The sequence below is a fragment of the Haplochromis burtoni genome, unplaced genomic scaffold (genome assembly GCF_018398535.1).
Source record: "Haplochromis burtoni strain Fernald_Lab_line unplaced genomic scaffold, NCSU_Asbu1 Contig_311, whole genome shotgun sequence".
NCBI classification, from domain to species: Eukaryota; Metazoa; Chordata; class Actinopteri; order Cichliformes; family Cichlidae; genus Haplochromis; species Haplochromis burtoni.
Genome location: NW_024582672.1, coordinates 109,656 through 121,863, shown reverse-complemented (window position 1 = coordinate 121,863; position 12,208 = coordinate 109,656). Strand labels below are relative to the sequence as shown.

The 12,208-nt window shown below is 44.8% G+C and overlaps 2 protein-coding genes across 5 annotated transcripts in view; both read left to right on the top strand.

The window, feature by feature from the left end:
- Nucleotides 1-183: 183 nt before the first annotated feature.
- Nucleotides 184-6,750, top strand: ak6 (adenylate kinase 6). Its single transcript, XM_005942472.3, has 6 exons — nt 184-245; nt 323-392; nt 1,755-1,847; nt 2,369-2,427; nt 3,143-3,288; nt 5,879-6,750. Exons 2-6 carry the CDS (start codon nt 356-358, stop codon nt 6,066-6,068), a joined length of 525 nt encoding a protein of 174 aa, XP_005942534.1. The 5' UTR covers nt 184-245; nt 323-355; the 3' UTR covers nt 6,069-6,750.
- A 113-nt stretch (nt 6,751-6,863) lies between these two features.
- The window catches only part of ydjc (YdjC chitooligosaccharide deacetylase homolog), a 22,951-nt gene continuing 17,606 nt past the window's right edge, over nt 6,864-12,208 (top strand). For 2 of the 4 annotated variants that reach the window (XM_014340140.2, XM_005942470.3), the window contains exon 1: nt 6,864-8,376. Coding sequence is in view for 1 of the 4 variants with exons in the window: in XM_005942467.3 (XP_005942529.1) it covers nt 7,495-7,581 (87 nt within the window). In the remaining 3 variants the exon portion in view is untranslated. The remainder of the gene's footprint in view (nt 8,377-12,208) is intronic. The other 2 variants (XM_005942467.3, XM_042228197.1) reach the window with 2 other exon arrangements.

Below are 12,208 nucleotides of genomic sequence, written 5' to 3'. Positions count from 1 at the left end.
AGAGATTCGCACTCTTGTCCGGGCACAATGGAAACTTCAGTTTGAACCAATCACACGTATGTTTCCCACACACTTCGTGCGGAGCTGTAAAATTTAAACTCCGACAACTAATTGTCTAACTGTCGCTAACTGACTGCTCACTGACGTAATATTGACGTAAAGCTTCAGTTTACGGCAGTGGAATCAGTCCGGTTATAGCGTACAACAAAACAAAGTTTACATCGAACTGGTTCCCAGTTTTCCAGGTTTGTTAGTTAACTCTGGCCGTTACTGGTCTGACTGGAATGACATGGAGGAATAACAGCACTGCTCTGACTTTCAGGTGTCGATCATCAAACACGTGTCTGCTGGAGCTATGAAGACGAAGAAGCAACCGAACATCCTGCTGACAGGTTCGGTACATTTATCCACCTGGTTACTCGCTGCAGTTACCCTACTGCAGACGTGAAGCCTGCGCTGCGGTTAAATGTTGGGTAGTTAGTAGGTGTTCAACATGTTTGTAATCATGGGAGCTGAGTCCATGTGGTCTGATCTCAGCCATCGCGTCCTGTGAAGCTGCAGCTGCGATAATAACGATGATGAAAATGGTGTACAGTGTATTTGGATGCTGTTAGATATGTACCCGTCCCACGCACACAGAGGGGTGACATGATGAACAACCCGAGTAATTATGTCGTGGGGTATACTGGAGCGTTTGCCCCTTGGACCCACGTGTCAGCACACCAAAGTTATTCTGACTGATTATACGGTGAAACGTCTGTTCGCGTGGAGCTGCCGTGTCCCACAATGCCTCCGTGCACACGGGGGAGGATGAAGTGCTGTGTTTTGGAGCGGGGCGTTAGATTGTGCTTACTCTTAGAATGAATGCCAGAGCACACTGAAGGTGTTCCAGCAGCTTCAGGTCCATGTAGCATCTATCATTTATCTTTACTATAGTTCCACCTTTAAGCATGTGAGTAACCTACCAACCCGTTATATAATCAAAGGTACAATAACCACTAATGTCATGATAACCTGGGACTTCCAATGGGGGGGCTCGTGTGGACCTGATTGACCTGAGGCACCAACCAGAGCGCAGCAGGGTGCCCGGGCTCACCTGTAATGGCCCTAGTTTTCCTGAGACAGGAGGATCTGGCGATGGTCTCCGGGGGTGGCAGAGGGCAGCCAGTGACTTTCTTGGTCAGTGTTAAGTATCCTCTGTGCAGCCTTCCTCTTCTCAGCAGTGGGTCTTGAGTACCAAACACCAGGCAGTAGGAGAGCACGCGCTCCACTGAGGAGCAGTAGAAGGCCAGCAGCAGCTCCTGGTCCAGGTTCTTCTTCCTGAGGAAGTGTAGCTGCTTCTGGGCCTTCTTCACCAGGGTGATGGGTCCAGCTGAGATGTTGGCGCCCAGAAACCTGAAGGCGTTCTCCATTTTTAATGAGGGGGGAGTGTCTGTGCCTCCTGAAGTCAGTTATGAGTTAAATGGGTAAACTAGATGTATGGTCAACAGAAGATTCAAATATCATCACTATCACTACTTTATAGCCTTGAGTCACAGCAGAGACGGTTCCCAGCAGCTGAAACCCCCCAGTAGCACCACTATCACTGTATTTCTTACTTCTACTGAATTATTAAATGCCAGGTGGGTAGTTGAAAAACAAAACTGAGCATTTTACTGCAGAATCAATCGGATGCTCATCACCAGATGGGGTAAAGTCAAATCTTTAATATAGACTTTGAATTTGAATTCAGCTGTTAACTCTTCTTCCTACAGGGACTCCCGGAGTTGGAAAAACCACTCTAGGAAAGGAACTGGCCGAGCGCACGGGGCTGACCTATGTCAACATAGGAGACCTGGCCCAGGAAGGTAAAGGAACTTTGGGAACTAATGGACATTAAGACAGAAACATCTACCATGCTAGGGACAAAGTGTTCCTGATCATTCTGAGAATAAACTCAGAACTTTGGGATTAAATGAAATAGTGCTGTGACACAAAGGCTGACTGTGGAGATGACAGCTGTCACAGCTGCTGTGGCCTCCACAGATTCCCTCTGGTACATGAGTGGAACAGACTGGTCTTATTGTTTCTTCTGATGTCACACACATGATTCGTGTTCCACGAGGGTGGAGCCATCAACATCCTGGCATTTGTACCCGTCCACTCTGACCAGGTGCAGCTGTCTGCACCATCTTTTCCATGTTCTTATACTTACAGCACACGGTGTCTGTGACCCAAAGCAGAAATCATGTTCTCAGTACAATTATTACACTTTCACTAACTCGTCTACACAAAGTGATTTACAGCCAGTGATTCTGTTGATGGCCCTGCTTTCAATCACACTGAATCTGAACTCTGCATATGAAACATGGATCATTTTTTCCTCCAGGACAACTGTTTGATGGATATGATGACGAGTACCAGTGCCCCATTCTGGATGAGGACAGGGTGAGTGAACTTCCACACTGGACTGTAGAGCAGAGAAACACAACGATGTCTGAGGCAGAGAGATTTATATTCACCAGTACCTGCTACCTGCTACTTTTTCAAAGAGCCTGCCACCAGTTACTCAGTCAGTGACATCACTTGATGAGTCATGAGAGCGACTCCTTCCTGAAAATCCAAACCACTTTTTTTTTTTTTAAATGCCCAACAATGAGCACAAACACAGTCTGACAACAACCCACAGACCAGCAGCAGGAAGGTTTTTGAAAGAGAAAATGACCAGATTTGTGATAACTGTGCATAAATGATCAGGTGGATGCATTTGTAAAATGGATCGGAGCGTGTGTTCATGTGTACATCTTAGTTTACGCCTGTGGAGCACATTGTAAGCATCTGCAGCCTTTTGGAGACACATTTCTCTCCATCATTAAAACAGGGGAAGAAAGAGGGCCTGTGAATCTGTCCACAGCTGTTAATGTGCTGAGCTTTATTAAATATCATTATTACAACAAATGATAAATGTCTGGATATTTTGCCACAGCACACTTTGATGGTTCCCCCTCTCAGAGCCCACCTCTCCACTAAGTTGATGGATTTCTCTTTATTATTTCTAGCAGAATTTTGCTGCTTGCAGACAAAACAAACGTTTTGCTAACGGTGCAGGTAGATTGAGGGAGTGCATCGAGTGTCAGTGTTGGAGCTTGTTGGTGTTCTGCAGGTGGTGGATGAGCTGGATGAAAAGATGAGTGAAGGAGGCGTGATCGTGGACTATCACGGCTGTGACCTGTTCCCCGAGCGCTGGTTCGACATCGTTTTTGTCCTGCGCACAGACAACACCCAGCTGTACACTCGACTGGAGGCCAGGTAACAACACCTGGGTTTGTTTCTGCTCACAGAGCAGTCATCACAGCAGTCATGTTACAGGCTTGCTCCACAGTGGACTACACTCAGTGTTCACATAAGACCTCAGAATGACAAAGTAACACAAGCTGAAATTCTTGCAGATTTATTAAAAATAAAAAAAACAAATTTAACATGTGCATAAGCCTTTGCTCAAAACGTTGAGTCACCTTTGGCAGTATGAGTATGACGCTACGAGCCTGGTGTGTCTATTTCTGGACATTTTTCCCAGATTTCTTTGCAGAACCTCCATCAGCTTTATCAGGCCTGTGCAGAGATGTTCGGTGGGGCTCACTGGGCTCCAGATGGGTCACTCAAGGACAGCATGGTCCCAAAGTCACTCCTTTGTTATCTTGGCTGTGTGGTTCAGTCTTTGTTTCATCAGACCAGACACTTCAGTTTCTCGTGGTCTGAGTCCTTCAGGTGACAATTGGCCAATTCCCAGTGGGCTGTCATGTACCTTTAACCAAGGAGCAGCTTCTGTCTGGCCACTTCAGGGCTGATTGAAGGTTATCCTCTCTCCACAAAGCCACACCGGAGCTCTGTCAGAGGGATCATCGGGTTCTTGGTCACCTCCCTGACTAAGCCCTTTCTGAATGAATCGCTCAGATTGGAAGAGTCCCGCTGGTTCATTTGTTGGTGGCTCTGGGTGCAGATACAGTCCTCTGTGGTCTCAGACAGTTCCTTACACTCCATGGACTGGTTTGTGCTCTGACGTTTACTGTCACCTATGGGACCTTATATAGACAGGTGTGTGTCCACGTCCGGTCAACTGGATTTCAAACAGGTGGATTCAGCCAACTTACAGAAACATCTGACAGATGATCAGTGAAAACAGGACGACTGTGATTACTTATCTACTAGGGGTGCAACGATACTCGTATCGATATTGAACCGTTCGATACAGTGCTTTCGGTTCGGTACGCATATGTATGAAAATACATACATATACAAAATTTATAATTTATTTTATCAACTTTCCTTCTGACGATGCTGTCTGTGTTGAGCGCTCAGTGGATCTGCCCGACAGTGCAGCCTAGGCGGAGTAGTCGAAGGCAGATTCACTGAGCGCAGGGCAAGCTAGCTGACAGAAGCTAAGCTCTCCTTGCAACATGGCAAATTGAACCTCCCCCACCCTCATTCAGATCTGGCGTTTGGAACTATTTCGGTTTTCATGTGACGTATGACCCTGAAGGTAAGCGCGTCATGGACTAAAGTAAAACAGTATGTTGGATGTGCCACGCAATGCTCAATTACATGGGTGGGAGCTAGTGTGTTAGCGCAGTTAGCTCGTTAACGTGTTGGCCGTCCAGCCCCACGCACGGGGCGATCCGCGGTAGCTCGTTAACGGAGATTTGCCGTGTTGTGGCGTTAACGTCATTTCAGATTAACGCTGACAGCACTAGTGGGAACACAACGAATATGACTGCACATTTACGCCGACATCATCCTAGTGCAAAGACAAAAACAACAAGCAGCATGCTACAAACTTTACCCGAGTCATTTAGACAGCCGTTAGCACATGATTCTCCTTATGGGGACCTGATATGTTTAATATGCTGCTGAGAATATAGCCCAGAAGAAGCGGATAGTATAGCTTTTATTTTGGAAAGAGACATTTCTCTGTAATAAACTCTCTTTTCCAAAGATGAGTGATTTCTCGATCAGATTTATTTTTTTTATTACTTTGTTGTTTCAGCAACATTAAATTTAAAAACTGTACTTTTGAGTTAAAATATATATTTATAATTCTGATAAGTGACAAATTAAAAAAGGGCATGAACACTTTTTCGTATCGAAAAAATATCGAACCGTGAATTGTGTGTATCGTTGCCCTGTTAGCTACATGTTTTTGCTTTTAATACATTTGGAAGAATTTAAAGCAAAGCCCTTTTTTACAGGTGCGAATGGAATTTGAAGAGTTTTGAAATGAGGCTGCAACATGACAGCGTTTGATTTGGAGGGAAATACATTTGTTGCTGAAGTGAAAACGATGATTTCTGATTCATGAATGAATCATAGTTAAATAATGTGATAGTTCTTCACTACAGTGTTAGCCTGCAGTACTCTACACTGGTTTTGTCATTGAATTATTACGTAGCATATGGCAGCTATTAACAGTTTGAATTTAAAACGGTGCTTTTGAAGTTGTGACACAGTCTGCTTGGACAAACACTTGATGCCTCTGTGGCTGGGAGCTAAGACACATGGCTGACTGCAGCTCCAAGCTCTAACCAGCTTCAGCACCTTCTGCATACAGACGAGAGCAGAGCTGTCACTGCTTGTGGTAAATGTAGCTCTATCATAGGCATCACAGTCATTCTCTACTCCTGGATAATGACTGTGAACATCTGGCTGAGCCATCCAGTTTCCAGAAATAGCAAGTGCTGTGAGACTCGTCTTTTTTTTTTCCTTAAGAAAGCTGTAAAAATGAGAACTTCCAGGAACTCGTCTGCAGCCACCGTGTCTGGTTCCCTGTCTCTTTGTATTTGAGTGATAATTCATCGTTTTAACCATTGAACAAAGTTGTCCCTGTCTTCTTTGTGACTGAAAGGGGCTACACGGGGAAAAAGCTGCAGGACAATGTGCAATGTGAGATCTTCCAGACCATCTATGAGGAAGCCATGGAGGCCTACAGTAAGGAGATTGTCCACCAACTTCCCAGCAACACTCCTGAGGACATGGAGCACAACCTGGAGCAGATAGTGCATTGGACTGAACAGTGGATGAAGGACCATAACTAGGAGGTGACCTCACTGGGTCAACAAGAGTCAACAATTAAAACCTGAATTGTATCATTTCTGAATCTGTGTTTACTGTCATATTGAGCAAAAGTTTTGAATTTGTTTGTATTTTGTTTCCAATGAACTGACTTTCTTGTAATTGGTCTTGAGCAGGGGTGTCGAACTCCAGGCCTCGAGGGGCAGGGTCCTGCAGGTTTTAGATATCACCCTGGGTCAACACACCTGAATCACATGATTAGTTTATTAGCAGGTTTCTGGAGAACTACGAGACATGTTGAGGAAGTAATTTAGCAATTTGAATCAGCTGTGTTGGATCAAGGACACATCTAAAACCTGCAGGACACCGGCCCTCGAGGCCTGGAGTTCGACACATGGTCTTGAGCAATAGTTGGACAGACTTTCAAAGTGTCTCTTTGGACAGTGCCTGCTTTTGCACTCAGTTTTTATCCAGTCTTTGTACAGTTTTCAGAAAGCATGTTGTTTAGCTACATGACCTATGAATCAATTATCACCTAACTGAACGAATGAATCAGTGTTGTCTAGATTTAGATGGAATTCTATGACAGACAAGGCAAATAAACCATTGTAATTGGATCTTTAGGCATTTTGCTACTAGCCACACAGTTTGTTCTCATGTTGTTAGTTCAATCTGTGATTAAAGGCCAAAGAAAGCAGCGTTTGACGTAGGTACTCAACCTTTTGTGAAGTTCTCCAAAGAAAGATAACCAGCCCACCAGGATTCCTCTGCCCATAGACACCCCAGAGAAGCCTGGCCTCTGTGGCCTGATCCCACAGAACAGCTACTGGAGCACATACAGCTGAAAGCTATGCTGGGTTGTATAGGGGCAAAGTGCCGATCCCTGTCCACCACCCAAATAAACTACAGTGGCCATGTCAGCGTGGTGTGATATGAATGGCTGCTTGGATAAGTTTACCTGGAGTGGCGACAGAATCGGGACATGTGGGAAAAAGCAAGGCAGTGAAGATGGTACTGCAATGCTTCCTTTGGGTAGTGTTCTGCTCCTTGTAAGGTTTCACCTGCTAAACACTGGAAGGATAATGTGCAGTTGCACTGGTGTGACTGAACATCTCTAGGTGACGTCGTTTAGAGACCCATCTCCATTTTTGCTGTTGCCTTTGTAACATTCAGATTGTCAAACCTTTTAGCATCATGTGAAGACTTGTATCACAGCCTGGAGTGTCCCCACTGTTAATGTAGGCCTGTTTAAAACTGTGTATTCAATGTAATAGTTGTTCTCACAGGATTAATAGGAAATCCTGTTTTTATGACGTGTTTACATTTTTGCGTTTGTTTACATCAGAGGATAATGTTTTAACGCACTGAGTTTTTCCCACTTCCACGTGTATCTCCGGTTTCTCCAGCAGGGGGCGACGTATTTTCAGTAAAGTCAACCCGGTCTCATGTATGCGGCTTACTAGTCGGAAGTACAGTGTCGTTGCGCCGTGCGTGGGGCTTTCGGACTTCCATGAACGCCCGTGTGTAGCACAATGGGTAAGATTCATTTTGTATTGTCATATAATAGGATTGTGTGTTCTCGTGTTGTGTACACTGGGCGGTGACACTAGCAAACACAGGAGCCGTTTATCCCGCAGTCACGGGGACGTCTTAGATGTGTGGTGTTGGTATGCTTGGACGGGAGACAGCTGAGTGTCCCGTCCTGTTCCTGACCGTAACAGACACCCGGCAGTGACTGGAGCTCTCCCACGGTGAAGCTCATCTTAGTCACGGGTGATTTATTCGTCCTGCCGGTGCAGCAGGTTAAAGGCTGCTGTGTGATGATTCACTTCTACCGTAAAATCTATGGTCACGCAAATGTGCCCGCCCACTTAAACGTTTCCCTTCGAACAGAGACCGGGGATTAACGCTTACGTCATAGCTACGTCGTAAACGCAAATCCCTCCCCACCGCAAATATTTGATTGGCCTGGACGGTAATTTTCCGTCATTTCCGGCAGCGCTGACGTCAGCGTCGTTAGCCTGCGGCGTGTTTTTGGATTAGCGTAAGATAAACGTTTATCGGGCGAATCACATTTGAAACTGATTTTTGTGACCGACCTACCTTAATAGTATGAACCAGTCACAGCTGAGCATCCACGCGGCGGGTCCCACTAACGTCAGCGCCCGTGTTGATTGGTCCGTGTCCGACAAACGTCATTCACCAACCTGTGTGACTGTAGCAGCTGTGCTGCAGTCTGCCGGCGGATAACTCGGCTAGCTGAAACATTTGGACCATGAGCGTAACAGCCCTGTGAGAGGACAACGAGCTGCTGCTGGGACACGAACTCAGGTCGGTGAACTCAGCACCGTGTGTCGTTCCTTTATCGGAGTATGTGCACAGGGATAGTGGGAAACCATGGTTACAGGGGGAAGCGTCCCAATAAAACACACGAGGGAAAAGTACAGACATCATTTACTGAAGTAAAAGTACAGATCCTTGTGTTAAAATACTCCAGTGCTGGCTGAAGTATTTTCTTGCCTCCATCAGTAACACACTGCGCTGTCTATAGTCAGGAAATATTAAATCATTACAAAATAGGAAACATGTACTTTTAAATATATGAATTATATTATTTACACTGATGTTAAGCTCTAAGATGTTCATATACCACTGTCCTGGTTCTGTTATTTCTGTAATTGCAGTTTATTGTAACAAAGTCCAACAACAGGAAACCAAACCTGCTGTGCTCTGATGCAGGCTCTGCAGGCTCTGAGTCGGGCAGCACTTTACCAGCTTCCACAACACTGTCATGAACACAGTGTTGTTCAGTACCTTAGGATGATTGTAGTAGGTGTAGTGCATAGACCGCTCCAGACGTTACGATACGTTCATCAGGAGAACTCCACAAAGTCGCTTTGAATGACTTCCACAGGCTGGTGATGAACTGGGTCGCTCACATGGACTACTGTAACGCTGCATCCTCTCAGACTGAGTGAATGAGACTGATCACAAATGAATCAGCTATTTCAGATGATTTTGTGACTAATCATCTTCATCAGAAAGGTGGCTTACAGTAGTCGTGACCCAGAGATTCTGCATATTGACATAATATCTGTGTCACCCAGTGTGTGGGAATGATGTTTGACAGCAGCGCTGCAGGGAGGCCGACACACCGCAGCTGCATTAGAGCCGTACTGGGTCCTGACTGAGTTGTTGTTGGTGTGTGTTCAGCTGAAAAGCTGCAGCTGCGTGTAAAAGAACGACAACCGGAATAAAAGCGTGTTTAGAATGTTTAGTGTGGTCAGGTCTGCCATGGGTTTGTTACTATGACATATTTGAGTTTTTTGAAGTTATAGCATAAGAGAAATCAATAACTCAATCATACGAAACAAATCTTAGTTAAAGACATTGCAGTGCTGTAGCTTTGACAGCCTGTGGCAGATGAAGGTGACAGACTGATACCTGTGCAGGGTGGGCTATTCTGAATACTTACCTGTAATAATAAGACCTTTAGTCCAAAATGTCTCAGCTCATATCTGCAAATAGAGAAGAGTTCATGTAATGAAATCAAGCTTTCAAAATTGTATGGGAGTTCCACAGGGGTCCGTTTTAGGACTGCTGCTTTTCTGTTTCTACATCAGTGACTTATGGACAGTTGTAAAGGTGTCCAGTGTCAGATGTATGCAGATGATGCTATTACATATGTATCTGCAAAGACTCCACGACAGGCAGCAGAGCTGAACAGAGGTGGTGGGAGTGTCTCGGTGGTTCAGCGATCACTCTTTGACTCTGAACTGTAACAAAACGCTCTCAGGGTGTTTTACAATCCGGTGTAAAGTCTGGAATAACTTTTAAGGTCGGGGGGCGGGTTCATTTCACTGCAGTTTACTGCATGTGGCAAATAAAATTTGATGAACTTGAACCATTGTGATAGATCAGAGAGAAATCCAAAAAGTGGATGAGTTTGAATATCGTACAGGAGCTGGGACCAGAGGATCATGGAGCCTGCAGACTACCAAAGTACAACACATTATTTGGTCAGTCAGCGTTTTCATTTGAAGGCCCTCAGAAATGGAACCGTTTACCATCTGCATACAAATCATAACAGATCCTGGAGGTGGAACAAAAACAGGGCTGTGGACACTGGTGTAAATCAGCCTGCTGTGCTGTGGCTGGATAACATGCCATTTCTAACATGCATCTCCATTATCTCGTGTGTGTGTGTGCGCGCGCATGCAGACTCATTAGATTGATCTTTGCTGTATCCCTTTAAAACGTCCAACCAGGGACTGTGCCTGCAGATGTGCTGACTGCAGATTTCCCCAACACTATAAACAGTTCACATGCATAATCGAAACTAGGACAACCTGTGAACAGTGGCCTTGGGAACAGTGGGAATTTTAGCTCCTTAACATGTGCCACCCTCTTTTTAAAGGGACCAAAAGTAATTGGACATTTGACATTGGCAGGTGTGGGCAATTCGTTCTTTATGTCATTATCATGTAAGCAGATAAAAGGCCTGGAGTTGAGGTGTTGTGCTTGCATGCTGTCAAAGGAGCTCTCCATGCAGGTGAAACAAGCTGCGAAACAGGAGAACAGACCAAAAACCAACTGAGAAAGTAACACAACAGGGCTAAATCTACAGTTTGGCATATCCTGAGAAAGAAACTGGCCATGAGCACCACAGCCACTGTGCACTAGTCACTGGTCTGTACTTTAAATCCATCACGTTATGTGTTTATCCTGCACTGACCTGTAGTGCAGCGTTTTCATGCACACTTTCAATAACACAAAGTTAGCGAGCTGTGTCTGTCTGTGTCTTTTGCAGCATGTTTCACAATATGAAAAACATAATGTCACATGTACACATCCAGTAGCTGATTTAAAAACACGAGTGTTTACATGTAAGCTTTCAATTTCCAGTTTATCAAAACGACTGGACAGTCTTTGCCTTTAAATCTAAGCTCTCTTCTTCCTGTCCTGGCTTTCTTATCTTCCTCCATCTCTGAGTGAAGTTGGCTCTTTCTTTTTTCTCCCAGCGAGATTCAGCAGCTGGACCTTTCGCTGCAGCACACTATGTATAAAACTGCACACAAACAGTTTGTGTGTTTGCTGTGTTTGTTGAGCCGATAGAAACGTTGGATTTAAAATTGCATGCCAATTTAAAAAAAACATCTCTGCCTATATGCTCACTCATTTTTTTGTAGATGCTGAAGTACAGCAACCAAAATGTAAGAACATGTGCAGCTGTGCCTAAAGCCCCACTGACCCACGCCGACCTTGACTGTAGCTCTGTTTTTCCTCTTTCAGTCCATTTACCATTTGAAGACGCAATACAGTCTAATGATTAAATCTGAATACTGAATGCAGATTTACATGGAAAAAAACGTGTTACTTAAATAGGACGTGATGTCGCTGGAAAGACAGATGTCATTAGATGGAAAGGCCACAGAATCCAGTGGGATTAAATGGGAATGAAATGCTGGCTGATGTACCTACCAGTCAAAAGTTTGGACACACCTACTCATTTAATGGTTTTTCTTTATTTTTACTACTTTCAACATCGTAGACACAAACTGAAGACATCAAGTGTATGAAGCCAGATATATGGAATTACGTATCAAAGAAAAATCAAAAATACCTCTAAATAAGTCTTATATTTAAGATTCCTGAAAGTAGACACCCTTTGCTTTGTTGACAGCGCTGCAAACCCTCGGCCTTCTCTCAGTGAGCTCCATGATGTCGTCACCTGAAATGGTTTCACCTCACAGGTGAGCCTGTCAGGGGTCATTGGTGGGATTTCTTGCTTTCTTAATGAGGTTGGGACCATCAGTTGTGTTGTGCAGAAGTCATGATGGGACACAGCTGACAGCTGTATTTGAAATCCCATCTGGTTTGCATTTAGTTGGACCATCATTTATTTTATTTTTGAAAGGACAATGAGTCCAAACACACTTCCAGGCTGTGTAAGAGCTATCTGACCAAGAAGGAGAGTGATGGAGTGCTGACCAGGTGATCTGGCCTCCACAGTCACCTGACCTAAACCCAATGGAGATGGTTTGGGGTGAGATGGAGCTCAGAGTGAAGGCCAAAGGCCCAACAAGTGCTCCTTCAAGACTGTTGGAAACAATTTCAGGTGACGACCTCATGAAGCTCAGAGAGAGAGCCAAGAGTGAGCAAA

What these genes read in the sequence shown, in the direction of transcription:
- ak6 (XM_005942472.3), top strand. Translation starts at nt 356, where the DNA reads ATGAAGACGAAGAAGCAACCGAACATCCTGCTGACAG. An exon ending in ACCGAACATCCTGCTGACAG is followed by an intron (nt 393 to 1,754) that starts GTTCGGTACATT and finishes TTCTTCCTACAG; the next exon opens with GGACTCCCGGAGTTGGAAAA. An exon ending in TACACTCGACTGGAGGCCAG is followed by an intron (nt 3,289 to 5,878) that starts GTAACAACACCT and finishes TGTGACTGAAAG; the next exon opens with GGGCTACACGGGGAAAAAGC.